Source organism: Simochromis diagramma, unplaced genomic scaffold (genome assembly GCF_900408965.1).
Source record: "Simochromis diagramma unplaced genomic scaffold, fSimDia1.1 OVJJ01000690.1, whole genome shotgun sequence".
Classification (NCBI taxonomy): domain Eukaryota; kingdom Metazoa; phylum Chordata; class Actinopteri; order Cichliformes; family Cichlidae; genus Simochromis; species Simochromis diagramma.
The window spans coordinates 96,064-113,110 of record NW_024387483.1 but is presented as its reverse complement, the minus strand read 5'-3'; the positions used below and the strand labels follow the sequence as shown (position 1 = coordinate 113,110).

The window sequence follows — 17,047 nt, the reverse complement described above, 5'->3', positions numbered from 1 at the left end:
TTTTTTGCCCAGTGGGCGTTGTGTATGTGTTTTTTTTTTTTTTTTTGTGTGTGTGATTTTTTTTTCTTTACTGATCACATGTTTGTTTCAGATGTCCTACATGGGGTTTGGGGGACAAAAGACAAGACCAAGTTCTGTTAATTTATTTATTTAGATTTTAACTTCAGACATGAAGTTAAATCTAAATTTATGTGACTTGCAGTGTTATCTTTCCATTACAATAAGAAAATTGATTTAACTATAGTTTGAATCTCGATGTTTAAGTAAACAGATCTTGATAACCCAGAGGAAAAACAGCAATGAAAGATCAGGTGTTGTTTTCTTGATATATCGGCAGGTGCTTGTACCTGTTTGTAATAAATAGAAACGATAGTATTAAAAACATCATGGTCTATAATTAGAAGACCCAGACCAAATTACGGCTTTCCAAAGCCAGAATCCAGGTTTGTAACCTATTAATTCACACTGAAGAAGGTGTTTTGTTTTATTAGGATGGATAATATGAGAGCATAAAACAAAAATTGGGCAGAAACTTTTCTCTCGTTTCAAATTCTAATAAAAGCGACCAGGTAATGTTTAAGAGGTACGACAAACTGACGTTGGATAACACTAACATGTCCGTGTCACTGCTTCTTTCCACTTTTTTCAACCACTAGTAGATGTTAACAAAAAATGTCACCGATTGTTAAATAACAATCAAGATTAGTAGACGTGTCGGATGATTTTCTTTAAATAAGCCATTAAGTGTTTAATTCAGTGTTTTAAGGAAATTAAAAAGTATTGCTGTGTGATATATATTTTATATAGTTTACCTTACCAACACTGTTTTGGTACCAACAGAACGGCTTGTGCTCAGAGGAAGAGGGCGGGCTTTACTTGGTGTGAGAGTGAAAAAAAGCTCAAATGAGTGAGAAGGACGATGAAGGAAACATCTGTGCGGTGTCTGCTCTGTAAGTAGAATCTCTGTGTGAGAAAGTTTGTACTTTGACTGTTTGCTCTCCTGATAACTGATGGAGAAGACATGATTTTCTTAGTAGGACAGAAGGTGTAGATCAGGCCTGCGCAATAAATCGAAAACTTATTGGCATCGCGATATCAGCCTGTGCGATGGGCCCATCGCAAAAGATGGCAAAAACTGCAATAATTGGGTACTTTAAAATGTTTACACACGTGCTTTAAAGAATTTACCAATCAAAGAAACCCCTTTACAGATTTGACCAGTCGAATAGAGATAGATATAAATAGATAGAGCCCTTTACAGCCTTAATCAATCAAATGGATTAGAGGCCCGCCTCCTAAGCAGGTGGGGAGCGAACAACGCTGCAGCAAAGAGTCAGAGTTGTAATGGCTGAGAGCGAGATGCATGACGAGAACGCTACTGACTATGAACTCGTGGGTAAAAAAAAAGAAAAAAATGTACCTCGCTTATTTGGAGGTACATTGGATTTGATAAAGACGACGTTCTCCAAACACAGGTACTCTGCAAAACTTGCCGAACACTCGTGGCAACCACCAGAGGAAACACGACTAATCTCCACCATCATCTTCGGACGATCTGATATGCTCGTGTTGGTGTTGTTCCCACATCATCATAATAAATGTTGTTCCAGGTTCAACATTGCAAGTGACCAGTCACATTGTTGTGACGTCCCCTTTTTCTGCCTTTGAAAAATACCGCCTTAAAAAAATCTACTTCGCTTGCAAGAAGAGAAACCGCTTCTGTCCGCCGATCCAGGAACTTGAATTCTTTGCATTTCAGGATACTTTTCTTTAATAAACAGTAAGCATTATACATATTGTCCTTACAGAGGCGTTTGTTTTTTTCGAGGTCGCGGATGACGTCAGGAGAAGGTGATTCGTCGGAACAACATTATCTATGATGATGAGGGAACAACACCAACATGACGATATCAGATCATCCATCATCTTCAATACAACCACAGAGAACTGTTTGAAGAGTTCCAGAAAGATAGCAACCTTTGTTTGGCTAACCCTAATGTTAAGACAAAGAGCACAGCAGTCCAACAGCCGTCTCTGTATCAGAGTTTTTCAAGTGGAACTCTATGAGAAAACGTCAAAGCTCTACAAAGCAATAACAGAGGCCATTACACATTTTCTGGCTTAAGACATGATGCCTATAAATACAGTTAGTAGAGAGGGCTTCACCAGTCTGATACATAAAGTAGACCGGAGATACTGCATCCCCTCACCAAACTACTTTTCCCATGTCGCCATTCCACAAATGTACGAAACATGCCGCAAGACTGTCATGTTTGAACTGAGCCAAGCTGAAAACTACGCAAGCACTACAGACCTATGGTCAAGTCGTACAACGGAACCATATATGAGCTTCACACTTTGAACTGAACACATGGTGTCTAGAGACTGTGTATTTTCCAGACTCACAATATAATTTAAGTTATGTTTATTTAAAACTGATTATAGAGACCGGGAAGGATGTCTTTCAGAATTCAAGCCTCAGGAAAAAAAAATTTGGGAACAGTGTTTCAATGTTAAAGTGCACTTTGTTGTTACACTGCTAATACAACAGCTTTCTTTAAATAAAACTGTTGCAGTAAAACTGAAATAGTTTTTTATTTATTTTATCGCAAGTCATTTCGTTATTGCAATATTGATCACAGTTATCGCATATCGCAGGTCTTCCTAATATCTTGCAGCCCTAGTTTAGATGCTGGTCACCCATCTTTAAATATGTCAGTGGTTCTCTCCTTAAATCGCCATGGCAACTTGTGTCGTAGAACAGGTTAAACCTTTGGGGTCAACGGGTGTGCCGGCGTGTCAAAATCACATGACCAATTTAAGACGACACAGCTACAAGATGCAGCAACTCAGTCTCCATTTCAACTTGGGTCGAAAGTGCGGACTTCAAGCTATATACCAGTTTTTAAATTGTGTCGATGGGCCACGTAAAACCAGAGTTATGATAAAAAATACACGCGATGTTTTTTTCTGAACAAAACAGTGGTGTTTACAGCGGGAAGAACGGTAAAAACGGCGTTTTCTAGAGACAGCGCTAGCAAACACTCTCGGCTTGCGAGTGAAAAAAGAAAAAGAAAAAACACCCCTTCCCTATTGGTGTTAGGTTACCATGTCAGCCAATCAAAAAATGATATGGCAACATGTGACATTTGGTTGTTTAGAGAGTAGGGGAAGTTTTTAAGGGTGACACCTGTGACGGAAAGCGGGGTGAGCGAAAGAAAGAGAGAGAGCGAGTTTTCATATGTGAGACATTAGTGACGTTTAGCGTGTTTGGAGGCTGTAGTTAGTTTGTTGTGTAGTTATTGTCTCGTATTGTGTGTCAGTTAGACTGCTGAATTTCATATTTGCTCTAAAAAAGCCGTCAAAGGCAGATTCCAGTGTAAACGCTGTTCCCACATGGAAAACAGGACTGATGCACCTCCTGTTGTCAGACCTGCAGGGTTTAGGCCTGTGGTGTTCTCCTCTGTCTTATACTGAACACAAACTACATTTTTTGGACTTGCACAAATAATTTGTGTGCCTTCTTATTTGATGCAGCACACCTGATTGTTCTGTAAATAGATTTAAATGGTTATATAAAAAACGCCTGAGGCCTTGGCTGCATTTTTAGGTAAATAGTACCTGATAACTTTGTTGTTTGTAAAACTTGTGCATAATTTTTAGAAATGTACAATTTCTATTTCAAGTTATTAAAATGATTCATTAAACATGTTTGTGGGTTTTACAGTAAGAAATCTAACTTTTTTCTACTCAGATTGTGAATTTTTTGTCTGAATTCAGGTCAATTGTGCTAACATAGTATACCAAAATGAAAAAAATAACTCAAATTTCAGATATTTGAGGTTGTGCTGAAAAAAACCCGATACCAAACAAGGCAAGATTAACAGTTTTTAAAGGTGAAATATAGAGGTAAACTCAAAAGTAGTCAAAAACGGCCAATTATACCCTGAATCCCAGAGGGTTAAGATCCAGGTATGAGATCACTACCTATTGAACAATCAGTTCTCCAGAAAATGGTGTCACCATTCCCAGAAGATTCCTTGGCCTCGACAGGGTTAGTAGGAGGGTGTTTTTTAATAGTCTTTATGTTTCCCTGATCCCTGGCTTTTAACAACAGTTTGCATCTTGTTATTCTAAATGAATTAATGTATGATTCTAAAACAGGACACCTAGAGTGTACTTGATGACCTCATATCTAACATCTATGCTTTTATATTTAAACTTTCTCTCAAACCCTAATTTGGTGATTTAGAAAAGGTATATGTATTATTCTCTGTGATTCCAACCTGCTGTTGTTGTTGTCTCTTACACAGTGCTGGAAACACCAAACACACACCAAGAATGTCTGTTCAATCAGTCACATTAATCACTTTGATCTGGAGCAAACAACAAAGATTTCCACGTCTCCTTCCTCAGGGTTTAGGACAGTAAGCTTCAACCATCAGCCATCAACTTAGAACTAAACAGCAGCACAGAGCACCAAGTGGTTAAACTATTAGCTGCCAGTACACCAATCAGTGTGACCAAGCAGCTGAGGGGCAGATTTATAAAGGAAAAATAAACTGTAACAATTGTAACGCATGTATATCTGTTCATAACTCCTCCCAGATGTGTGAATTTATCTGAATTGAAATTTTGATATAAACTACCTAGGGTCATTATTTTTATAACACTCAGATCCTTACAAATTATATTTATTATTAGCTGATATCAAAACAAACTGTAACATTATGCGTACGTAGGGCTGGGCGATACGGCCTAAAATTCATATCTTGATATTCTTTAGCTGGATGCTGACACATGATATAAAGCATGTCCCAGACGTCACACAGACACTTTTATTAACATACAACGTAGATGTACATTAAAAAAAATACTCCAAAATAAATTATCAAGATTTATTAAATAATACTCCATGAATAATTTAAAACAATGTTCTTTTGTGCATAACAAAAAAGATCGCAATTGTGCAGTCAAATGTAAACTAAAAAGTCATAGAGCATAATAACAAAGACAGATTTTGCAGCTGTTCTGTTCCCATGTTGCTGCGTGACTGATAGCTTTGAGTTTGAAATCTACTTCGTACACATTTCTCTCAACAAGCCCCAGTTTAGGGTCCATCATACACGCACAATACAGTAATATTATGTTGACGCGCAGTACGTATTACTCTACGACGCTTCTGACTACAGTCACCGTAATGCTCCGACAATACATCAAGCAGTGCGGCTTCTTAGCTTACCATAAAATTGATTCGACATCATTAAGCACAACTAGAATTCATACATAAGACGCACCAGATTATAAGGTGCACTGTCAATTTTTGAGAACATGAAAGGTTTTCAAATGCACCTTAAAGTCTGAAAAATACGGTATATGAGTTTTGTAAGGTAGATTGTTTCGGGGCAGGAGGACGTTTGTTTGCAGCCATCAGAAAGAGAATTAAAAAAAATAAAAAGGTAAAATTGAACTATGAAGAAAACGCGGAGATGTCAGAGGTTTATACCCAGTGGTCTACAAAGTGGTCCAAGGGATCTTCCAGGAATAGTGGCGCTAACTTTTGGAGAACTGATTGGTCAGGAGGCGATTATTTCAATCCCTGTTGATCTATAATCTAGAACTAACTGATTCTAGGACAGTTCACAGCACAAGTTACCTTGTTGATGATACTATTTTAGGGTCTTACTTTACAAAGCCTTAAAGAATGCCTTTAGGAAACCGCTGTTGTAGCTGTTTGAAGATATCAAACGACAAATGATTTGACTATATGCTGGTAAGCAGTGAATGACCTTTTGTAGTTAACTCTGAGGTTAGAGCAAATCCTGCTTCAGGCCTGCAGGACTACTGAGTTCAGAGGAAAAAATCGACTCAACTCTGGGATATTTGTCAGCTTGACAGGATGAAGGCCGACTGACATTGAAGTTTTTTTAATGTATAAAAAAGAAAATATAATAATCCTAGTCTTAATCTTAACATACAGCAAACATTTTTACTGACTAATAGATAACCAGTAAGTATAAGATGGTGTGTGATGCTACTATTGAGGTAACAAACATTTTCTAATATTAAACTAAAGAAAGGAAAATTCCCTTTCACTCAAACATCAGCCGGTGTGCTCCAATAAGAGGACTCACACCTGAACAGCGTGCTGAACTCTGATTAGGCCAGATTGAATAATGTGACTGATTTTTGTGTTATAATTAAAACAGCAGCAGTATCAGTAGGACTGTGCCTGCTGCACTGACGTCATCTGTATGTGCTTTGTTGTGTAGACGGTGGTGGATCTGCAGGAAGAACTGAGGACGTCCGTCATGGACGAATCATCATCATCAGAGAGAAGAGAGAGTCCGAGCTGAGAGGTAGAGATGCTCTTGTTTGTCTCATGGTTCAGATTTCAGAGTTACAGACGATGGACAGAACTCGTGTTTCCTTTTTCTGTGATGGCCAAAAGCTGTGGTGTCAGATTGTAGTGTGATGTCAGGCATTTGATTCTAACTTGAATTCTTAAAGGAAGATTTAGGGCCAGATTCACTAACATCTACAGCAGCACACAGCCTTGTCTGAGATTAAAAAGCTGCTGGATGTACTCTGTGTCAGTTTGACTGTTGTATTGTTTCAGCTGGTTTTATGGCGTTTGTAAGAGTTTCAGGAGGAGAATATTTAAACTAGTCACATAAATATGAATTTGAAAGCCTGTGGCACACAACTTATTGCAAATTGTATAAACTTAGCCCCCCCTCAAAAAATTGTCTTGCTCCTTATCCCTAAAAGGAGGGAGGAACATTACCAGATAGAGTAATGGTTCTTTGCACAAGCATTTTAAAGCTGCTTTGGCTCAACTCAGTCCTCTCACTGAGTGTTTAGAGGCATAATACGGATTTATGCCTCTAAACACTCGGATTTTACTGAAACGGAGCAGAAATGAGCTGAGTTGTCTTTATGTCAGCGGTGTGCAAAGAGCGAGCGACTTCTCTCTGATGAATCTGTAACTTTGTGGTTCACAGACTCAAATGCTCAACTGCGGTTACAATTTTTATTTTACAACACAAGTAATACTTAATATTGGATGGACTGTGAAGACTCTTAAAAGTGAAATCTACACAAGAAACATAAACCCTCAAATTTCCAAAACATTTTTCACTGCTGTAACACGTTAAATTGTCCTCAGCTTTACTAAACATGTTAGTATCTGGGTAAAAGTGATACAGTGACACCAAATACTAAACTGATACTAAATAAATTGATCAAGAGGGCTCATCTCGCCTGAAAGGAGGCAACAATCTGCAAACAGTCAAAGACTGGACTTGAACTAACTGCAGTCACTCTCGGGAGGGGCCCAGGATTTCAGACCATGAGTGCTCTATTATTACTGTCAGTTTTCTTTTTTGCACAGAATAATTTGCTTAGCCACTGCTAATACTGTAAAACAAGAAAAGCTGCCCCACTCTGGTTTCTTGTTACGGCTGTAGGTCCGGGTCCTTATGGGACATCTGGTGGTTCCGGACCCGGATCGCAGACGCCCGTTTTATAAAATAAAGAACCAACGTCAAGAGCCAATTGAATTTCTGATTCATAGATTCAAGCGTAGTGTCGGCTAGGCTAAGCTAGGCTAGCCTTCAAGGCTGAAATCTCACCTGCAGACGAGGCATAGACATGGAGAACACCGAGGAAAAAGTACAGCTTTCCGGAACCCCCCATCTCGTACTGGTATCTTCTGTAAAGCTGAAGATAAGTGTTATAAATGTGTAGAGAAAGCAGGCTCGAAACCACGGTTGACCGGCACTTCTGAAGCACAGGCACTTCCTTGTTTTGCCGCCTCCTTCTTCGTTGGCAAACCAGCTTAGAGGTGCATCAATACTGCCCCCTAGTGAGGAGCTGGACCACAAAACAAAGAAAAAAGCCCCTCTGTCTATTAATCTTGTTCTTATCACAAATTTCAACAGCCCATAAATTTGGCAAAAATTACTGAGAGTCCGGTATAATAATTGTATGTGTTTGGAATTGTGCAGGACTGGTCTGCATCACAGTTTCACACAACAGTGCCATAAAGATGTGGTGAAAGCCAAATTAGGCAGCAGGTGTCACTGTTGAGAAGGTGTCAGATTTTTGAGAAACTTCGATGCAATTCCAACAGAAATGCTTCAAATGTTTTAGTGTTTTCATGAAGCCTTGCTTTGCCCATCAATTGTCCCAGGATGCTGTGATTTTGTAAAACCAACAGAGTCTGTGCCTTGAAGTGAGTGTGTTTTATTTAGTTAGTTAGTTAGTTAAATTCATTGTCGAAGTCAATAGACAAGACAGGAGATGGATTTCTGCTGGCAGTGTCACTTTTTCTCTGATCATGTGATTTTAGTCCAGTCTTTTTCTCTCACTCGTTAGATGAGAGACTGCTGGCCAGTATGACAGTAATTATTAAAATAAATGATAATGATAAAAAAATAAAGCAAGACTACTTAATTTCACTTTGGATTTTGCTGTTTAAATAAGTAGCAAAAGTTAACAATGATATATCAGGTGCTGTTTTATTGATTTATACATGTGTGTGCATATGTCTGCTTTTAATACATAGAAATGATATGATGTTAAAAACAAACTTTTATATCAGTCTGGCGTTTCCAAAGTCAGAATCCTGGCACTGCACTTGTCCTGCATTAATCTAGAAAGCCAGTGAGATAAGCCATAACTAAATAGATGTGCAAATAAGTAAATACTATTCCATTCAATATGTGGAATGACATTTCCAGATGTTCCAGGACTAGATGTTTTCCCTGATTTTTCTCAAGGATGCCACTCACAGGCTCACCTGTGTAAATCTGTAGCTTTGAGGAATAGCTGTTTTTTGCATCACAAGCTGCCATGATTTATATATCAGATTTGCCTGGATTGCTGGCCATGTATTACCAGAAGGAGCATTTTCCATGGAAATGGACTACGCTGTCACCTCTGAAGATCAGAGCTAAGAGCTTGGAACGGGCGGACTCTTTTTACATCTTTAATATATTCTGCAGGCTTATTGGGCAGTGACGTAAACAGACAGTAATTGGGGGACTGTTGAAACCTTTATTTACAGGTTTTCAGCTGAGTGTATACGTGGTGGTCGTGGTCGGTGTGTGTAAGTTCTAGTCGTACTTGTCTTCTTTGGTATCTGCGCCTCATCACTACGGTGTTGGTCTACAATAAAAAAGCACAGAAAGATCTATATCAAAATTCTACAAACTCGTCTAAGTTGTATAATTTTCATGTTAGCAATTATAAATGATACTGTTGCTCACCTGCTGCTTCCTGGTTCCGATATTGTGAAATATCGGGAATATTGGGAAAATGATGCCCCGGGGCCCACAAACAGTTTATTGGTTTCTTAGAGGAGGAGGAGGAGTTAAGGTTTGAGTAGAAAGTGTGGGAATTTCATTTATCTTCATAGGATTATTGTTGGTTATTGTTTTCAATGTGGGGATGTTGGAAATGTTTGAGAATATTCCAGGTATTTTATAGATATTTGTATGTAGTATTTGTTTAATCCTGAGTGTAAACTGCAGAATGCTTTAATCCAATTAACGAATCCCAGAGACTATCAGTGGTCTTGTATTCGGATCTGTACACTACAGATACAAGAACATGGGAATCCACGAATTCTTCATCAGTGTCATTCCAAATGTCGCCATCAACTTCTTTTCTTTCAAGATTTGTCACAGCAATGATGTCGTTCTTGTCAATGGCATAAAAAGACACTTATTCTTGTCACAGCAAACCTGGTGAGCCCAGGTTAATGCCATGTGAGCCAGGAGGTGCTGCACTTTTGGATTTGTATATTTCAGCAGAAGCAGCTTCAGCACCTGTGACCTCCTCATCAGATGTGTCTGTGTTGATGCTCTCTATCATCCTCCTCGTCAGAAACTGGCTCATCCATATTGCAATGCTGTTTCCTGTATTTTCCTTCAGCAAAGATATGATCCACAGCTTGGCTTATTGTAAATCTTCACATATTTGCGTTCTGCAGACATGCAACTCACCAAGTAAACTGAGTTGTTCTGTTGATCTGTACTCTACTTGTAAGTTTGAGTCACTGTCCCAGAAAGTAAGAACTTTCTGTTGGAAAATATCAACTTTTTCACTTCTCCTAGGTTTAATTCAAATGAAAACCTGTTAAATATATATATACTGTTTTTGTACCAACAGAAAGGTGCTCCAAGGAAGAGGGCGGCTTTAGAAGAAGGTGTACTTTATTGGTCTGCGTGGGGAAAAATCCCTCTCTGCATTTAACCCATTCCTCAGTGAAGCAGTGGGCAGCCACTGGGCGCCTGGGGAGCAGTGTGTAGGGACGGTACCTTGCTCAGGGGTACCTCAGGGTAGCTGTTCAGGGGAATCGAACCCCTGACCTTCCGATCATGGGGCCACCACTCTACCTACTGAGCTATCCCTGCCCATACTTGGTGTCAGTGACAGAAAATGAAAAGAAGCTGAAATGAGTGAGAAGGACGATGAAGGAAACATCTGTGCTGTGTCTGCTCTGTAAGTAGAATCTCTGTGTTTGTTTGAATTCTTGTACTTTGACTGTCTGCTCTCCTGATAACTGATGATGGAGGAGAAGACATGATTTGCTCTGTAGGACTAAGGGTGTACATGCAGGTCTGGGTTTTCTGTACAACGAAGGTGGTTCCCTTCTTACTGGGGTGAGTCGCCATGGTAACTTGTGCTGTAGGGCAGGTTGTCATCCAGATGAAAGATCAAGAAACAGCTTTTTGATCGATTTAATTTCCTTTTGGGACAAACTGCAGAGATTTCCACGTCTCCTTTGTCAGGCTGTGGGACAGAAAGCGTTTTAAAGTTTCAGAGCTCTAATGTGCAGCTGTCACCCTAATAATACTCACTTTCTTTTGCCTTACATCTTTCTGTGTAAGCAAATGTCTCCATCCAAGGTTGGGTCGGGTCACTTATGTGAGACGTGTCCTCATGCAGTCCTCCACAATCCTGACTGCGTGGTGCTAGAAGTGGATGTTGACTGGTTGATAAGTGGGCGAGGATAGCACAAGGTGGTGATTTCATACCTGCCGATTTCTAATCGGCTCCAGAATAGGTTATGTTCACAGCACAAGTTACCATGGTGATATTATGGTAGTCTTTACCTTATTATAGCCTTATAAAGCCCACTGATGCAATTGTTGTTATGATCTGGTACTATACACACTGGAAGTGTGTTTGGGGTCACTCTCCTATCAAACAGGATAGGAGAGTTTGAGGACTTGACTTTAATTCTGCTTTGTTTGTCAGCTTGACAGAATGGAGACTGACACTGATGTTTATTTTTAGTATCTGAAAAGAAAATATAATCTTAATCTTAATATAAATAAAGCTTAAATGACTAATAAAATGTGTATGTCTGTCTTTTCTCCGTGTTTATTTTGCCATTTCGGTTGGTTCCTTGTACTTTACTTTAAGATGAATCATTTCAATTAACCTCAATAATTATAATAAATTCTTACAGGTGGTCCAATGTTTCTGGATTACCCACAGCCCCCTCTGTCTGCATAAAAGCAGTGCTGGAACACTGGTGTACCATGGCCTCGTGAGCATCAGGGGAACAGCATTGTCCTTGTGCTACAGAACATGGTGAGAAAAAGTAATTAACAATGGAGGAGAGACAGACCATCATAACACTTAGATGTAGGTCTTGTAGTCTGATGAATTATAATCTGAAATCTTCGGTTCATCACGCAGGATCTGTACGCCATCGAGTAGGCGAAAGAATGGTTACACAGCATTCTGCAGCGCCATGCTGTACCCTCTGGTAAGCTTGAAAATATGAGTGGCCAGCACGGTCTCCAGACTTAAACCCCATCAAGCTGGTTTGGGATGAACTGGACCGAAGAGTGAAAGCAAAGCAACCTACAAGTGTCAAACATTGTAGAAAGAACGCCACGACTGTGTTCAGCTGTTATATCTGCCAAAGGTGGCTACTTTATGAGAAGTTGAGAATACATTTGTCTTTTAAATTGATTCCTGATTTCTTTTTTAACTCCAATTGCTTATTTGTACTGTGCTTTCATTGCAGAGTACAATGAGACATTAAACCTGGATAATTTCAATAAGCTCTGATGAAGCTGGATTGACTAAAGTTATTGTATTGTGTCAGTGTTTCCATTGTGTTCAGTAATTTACTGTTATTTGTATTTTGTTTCTAAGTTGCTGGTCGTCTCCACAGCAGTGATCTGGTTCTCTGCAGTTTCAATAAACTTTGGTCTCACTTTGATCTTCTGTGTGCTTCTGTTGGTTTCACAAAAGATGTCTGATGGACAACCTGAGTTGTTTGTGATGAACCCAAAACACTTCAGTTTTCTTCAAAGCAGATAAAGTTCATGTGAGCCACAGACAGCAGGAACGATTTCACACATGAATCTTAGTTGACTGTGAAGTTTTGTCTGTTGACAGCAGAGCTGATTTGATTGCAACTCATTTAATGGACAAAATAAATTTCAGGTACAGCTGCACTCAGCTTTTTCTGTATCTACACGATGGATCATTGTTCATATAAACATGATGTGAAAATTTAACCCTGTTTTATAGTTCAAGGTTCTTTATTTGTCACATGCATAGTTATACAAGTATAACACACAGTGAAATGTAGCCTGACACGCTCCTCGACATGTGCAAAAATGGGGGTAGAGGAAGAACATATATATATATATATATATATATATACACACACACACATACACATATAGTGTATACACTGGGTGAATGTGCAGTAGTAGCAGCAAGCAGGTGAATTCTGTACATTAATATGATAGATATCTGACTATTTTACAGGATAGACAATATAAACATATTTAAAATTAAAGGAATTGAAATGTACATTGTGCCTTGGTTTAGTGTCTGGAAGAGTCCTGTCTCAGTCAATTATGAGATGATGTGAGAGGGCGGGTGTGTGTGTTTAGGGCACGGATGGCGTGGGGATAGAAGCTCCTCTTGAGTCTCTCTGTCCTTGCCCGGAAGATGCGGAACCTTCTACCAGATTGCAGAAGTTGGAACAGTTGTTGCCAGGATGGGACGGGTCCTTCAGTATCTGCGCTGGCTCTCGTCCGGCATCTCCTGGTGTAGGTGTCCTGAGCGGGGGAGAGCAATCCTGCAGCAGCGTTCTGCTGTACGGATCACTCTCTGGAGAGCTTTTTGGTCCTTCACACAGCTGTTCCCAAACCACGATGTCATGTTCTGTGTGAGGATGCTCTCCACAGCGCCTGTATAGAAATCCTGAGGATCTTTGGAGAGACCCTGAACTTCCAGTTGGGTAGGTGATACAGGCCTAGCCTTTTTGGTCTGGACCTGAATGTGGGCAGCCCATGTCAGGTCTGAGGAGATGTGGACACCAAGATACTTGAAGGACTGCACCCTCTCCACTGGAGCTCGATTGATGATAATGGGCTTGTAGTCTCTGTGCTGACCCCTTCTGAAGTCCACCACCAGCTCTTTGGTCTTGCTGACGTTCAGCTGGAGGTGGTTGTCCTGGCACCATGATGCCAGATTCTTCACTTCATCCATGTAGGCCGCCTCATCGTTGTTGGAGATGGCACCCAACACCACTGTGTCGTCAGCAAACTTCACAATGGTGTTATAAAATGTTTAACAAGTTTGCTTGAAGGGGAAAAAAAACCACAGGATACAACTTTGCAAAGAGACTTTGACTTTGTTATAATCTATTCTAACTCTTATTTTAATAGATGCATATCAAGATTTGGTGATATGAGGGAAACTCCATTAATAAACGGTCTTCATGTACAGTGTGTTGGAGTTTCTGCATACTGATGAAACTGTCTTTAAAAGAAAACTGACAATAAATGCATCACAGACACATCTGATTGTGTTAAAGCTCCCTGTGGTGGAGGGCTATTAAACCACCACAAAATGTGGTGTTATATCTGCCGAAGGTGGCTACTTTGATGAGTAGTTGAGAATACATTTTGGTCTAGAAATTGATCATTTCTTTTAACTCCAATTGCTTATTTGTACTATTCTTTCATTTTAGAGTACAAAGAGAAGTTAAACTGGATAATTTCCAATAAGCTCAGATGAAGCTGGATTGAATAAAGTTGATTGTGTCATGTTTCCATGTGTTCAGTAACGTATGTTCCTAACACAGCAGTGATCTGGTTTCTCTGCAGGTTCAATAAACTTTGGTCTCACTTGATCTTCTCGTGTGCTTCGGGGGTTTCACTAAGATGTCTGATGGAAAACATGAGTTGTGGTGAACCCAGACACACTTCAGTTTTCTTCAAAGCAGATAAAGTTGATGTGAGCCAAGACTTAAAGCAGCAGGAACACTTTCACACATGAATCTTATGCTACGTTCACACTGCAGGCGATGCGGTGTGAATTTGGATTTAGGCAGCGTGTCTTTAACTTCACTGAACGTACGACCCCAAAAAATGAAGGTCTGATAGGTGAGCATGTTGGGATTTTGTAAAAAGCTGAAATGTTATTATCACATGTGTTGTAATGTGTGTGTGTGCATGGTATATGTAGAATCTGGTCCAGTGATTGTAGATTGAGGATTTCTATAAATGAGTGAACTCTAAACCTTAAATAAATGTGTCTGTTCCTCCAAACTCTGATTGGGGCTGCCACCCATGGTACGTCAGCAAATTTCAGATAACAATAGTGGTACATCTACAGAAAATAAATAAATACTCATTTCAGACAAACATAAAATTTTGCTGTTTTATTATATTTTCACATTTCTAAAATATTATGGGCCATTTATACATGTTATTTAATTAAATTACACACACAATACAAAATATATAAGGAAAGATGTTGTCTTTAACTTTAGTTCATTATATTCCATTAGGCAGTATTTTTTTGGCAACTTATCAGCTCAGTGTTAATTAGAAAGACTAATTCTTGCTTGACCAGACTAATTTCTTGGGACTTTCCAACAGATGCTTGAGAATAGGGCTGGGCAAGCAGCAGGCGCACCTCGCAAACAGAGGGCGCCCTTACTCCCAGCAAAAGAGCGATAGAAAACCGACCAGTGCCTGTGCCATCCCCAGTATGCGCTGGCACGACGTCGCGCAGCATGAGTACGAGCAATTTTTAAATTTTTTTTCCAATGCCCGTGATGCCGCCCCCACCACGATGCCGCCCCGGGCAACCGCCCGTGTCGCCCGTATCTAAAACCGCTACTGCTTGTGATGAATCAGCGTAAACGAGCCCCAGGTATGCGTTGAGTGCGGGTTCAGCGGTAGGGAAGCCCTGGAGGGAGAGGTGAAGGCAAAAACATCCCACATCCTCTCCAGAGCCTGAGAACAAATTTGTTCATGTTTAACACAGATGTTTACCTGATCTGAAGGACCAGACTTTTGTTTACAAGAGTCAAATATCACTTTAACATCAGAAAAAAGTGTTTTTGTGTTTCCAGGCAGAGCAAATCTACAGCAGAGAGTCTGAAAAACGGAAAAATCAACCAGACTGAGACGCTGTAGTGGCCGAACTGTGTGTAATCATTTCAATGAAGTAACACTGTAAAAAAGAATGGCCCAAAACTCCTCCACAGAGACAATGGTATTATACAGAAAAAAAAATGTACTTCCTATCATGAGCGGTTCTTCAAGCTGAATCACTAGTGTGCTTAGTTAACTACGTTACTTATATTTGATCTTTGTTCTTCATGACTGTGGGCGGATTACAAGAAGCAGGTTTGTTTCACTGTCTAAAAATGTTTCTGGGGTTTTCACACCTGAGACCACGTGCTTTATGTTAAATGTTCCTGTGAGTTCAGGTCACTGAGGTGTGTTAAATATCAAAAAATCACTTCTTTTTTTGCTTCAGCTCTTCAGCAGGATGTTCAGGTGAAGTTTGGAGATGACGTCACTCTCCAGTGTCAGATTTCCACAGATGAAATATTCTCAGTGCTGAAGTGGAGCAGAGCTGACCTGAACACAGACGGCTACGTCTACTTCTACAGGAACAAACGCTCCTATGAAAACTATCAACATCCATCTTTTTATGGCAGAGTGAAGCTGAAGGACCCGGAGATGAAGGATGGAGGCGTTTCTCTGATTCTGAAGAATGTTACGTTTAATTTATGAGTATGTGACACTCATAAATTGGTTTTGTGGCTCTTTGGAGATTTAAAAGAAGCAAGAGTCACCTCACTGAGGCGGACAACCAGCAGGAGGTGTGGAACCTGCTGCTATCACCGCAGCAGCAATCTGGTGTCTCTGCTTCTTTTCTTCCCTTGTGGTTCTGTTGTTTCACAAGAACATCTGATAGAAAATGTGAGTTGGTAAAGAACAAAGAGCAAATGTGTAGTAACAGTAGAAAAAACAGGATACAGAGTAATTATTATTTATTGATTGATTTGTGAAATTAAACTCAACTAATAAACTGTGTTTATGTATAATGTGTTAGATTTTTATAAGCATACCGCTGAAAATATCTCCTTAAGATAACTGACAGCAAAACATCACAGACACCTCTTCAAAGTAAAGTTCCTTCAGTGGAAGGTCGTGATCATTTGACAGAAATCTGCTTTTAAATGTGAAGCTGATTTAACAGGATAATTGAGTCTCAGGTGAACAGCAGCTTATTGTTGTGTGACTGTACCAAGATTAAACTGTGCTGTGGTGCTGCCATCTACTGGCACCTAAGTGCAACAACAGCCTCTTTAAATTCAGTAACATAGACTCAATGTCTGCCCTTTGTGCAGAAGCTGTTTTGTATGTGACACAGAGGAAAAGTCACACTAACAGATATAAACTTCACAACATGTATTTGTGAAATACTTTTTACAGGTTTGTTCACACAGGTGGTGTTACATCCAGGCAGTAACCTCATCCATCCTGCTGTGACGTCACACAGTATCAGGAGTGCTCAGCTCTTTAAATTAAGAGCCCAGTCACACATGTTTTCACTGACACTGAATGCCACGATATATACAAACATAACCACATATATTTGTTCAAGTTTTTGATTTAACTATGGAAGTGCGCACAGGCGGCCACTTTATTAGGAACACTTACCAGTATTGAGGTGGACCCCCTCTTTGTGCCCCAGT

General features: G+C 39.8%; 1 protein-coding gene and 2 long non-coding RNA genes across 8 annotated transcripts in view; 2 read left to right on the top strand and 1 right to left on the bottom strand.

The window, feature by feature from the left end:
- Nucleotides 1–17,047, bottom strand: part of LOC120724478 (CD226 antigen-like) — a 100,565-nt gene that overhangs the window by 7,675 nt on the left and 75,843 nt on the right. Inside the window, exon 1 of one of the 4 annotated variants that reach the window (XM_040016669.1) lies at nt 7,635–7,893. The exons of the other annotated variants lie outside the window; for them this stretch is intronic. Within the exon in view, the coding sequence (XP_039872603.1) occupies nt 7,635–7,698 (64 nt within the window). The 5' untranslated portion in view covers nt 7,699–7,893. Of the gene's footprint in view, nt 1–7,634; nt 7,894–17,047 lie in introns of those variants that run through there. 4 annotated transcript variants of the gene reach the window in all.
- On the top strand, nt 64–12,107 carry LOC120724483. 3 transcript variants are annotated; one of them, XR_005693932.1, is made up of 5 exons: nt 64–950; nt 6,273–6,359; nt 11,483–11,607; nt 11,716–11,947; nt 12,050–12,107. It is a non-coding gene; the product is annotated as an uncharacterized LOC120724483 (long non-coding RNA). The 3 variants fall into 3 exon arrangements; XR_005693931.1 differs by lacking the exon at nt 12,050–12,107 and having other exon boundaries at nt 11,716–12,004; XR_005693933.1 differs by lacking the exons at nt 11,483–11,607; nt 11,716–11,947; nt 12,050–12,107 and adding an exon at nt 10,177–10,211.
- Nucleotides 12,857–17,047, top strand: part of LOC120724485 — an 18,615-nt gene continuing 14,424 nt past the window's right edge. Inside the window, exons 1-2 of the long non-coding RNA XR_005693935.1 lie at nt 12,857–12,868; nt 12,969–12,975. This is a non-coding gene — a long non-coding RNA (uncharacterized LOC120724485). The remainder of the gene's footprint in view (nt 12,869–12,968; nt 12,976–17,047) is intronic.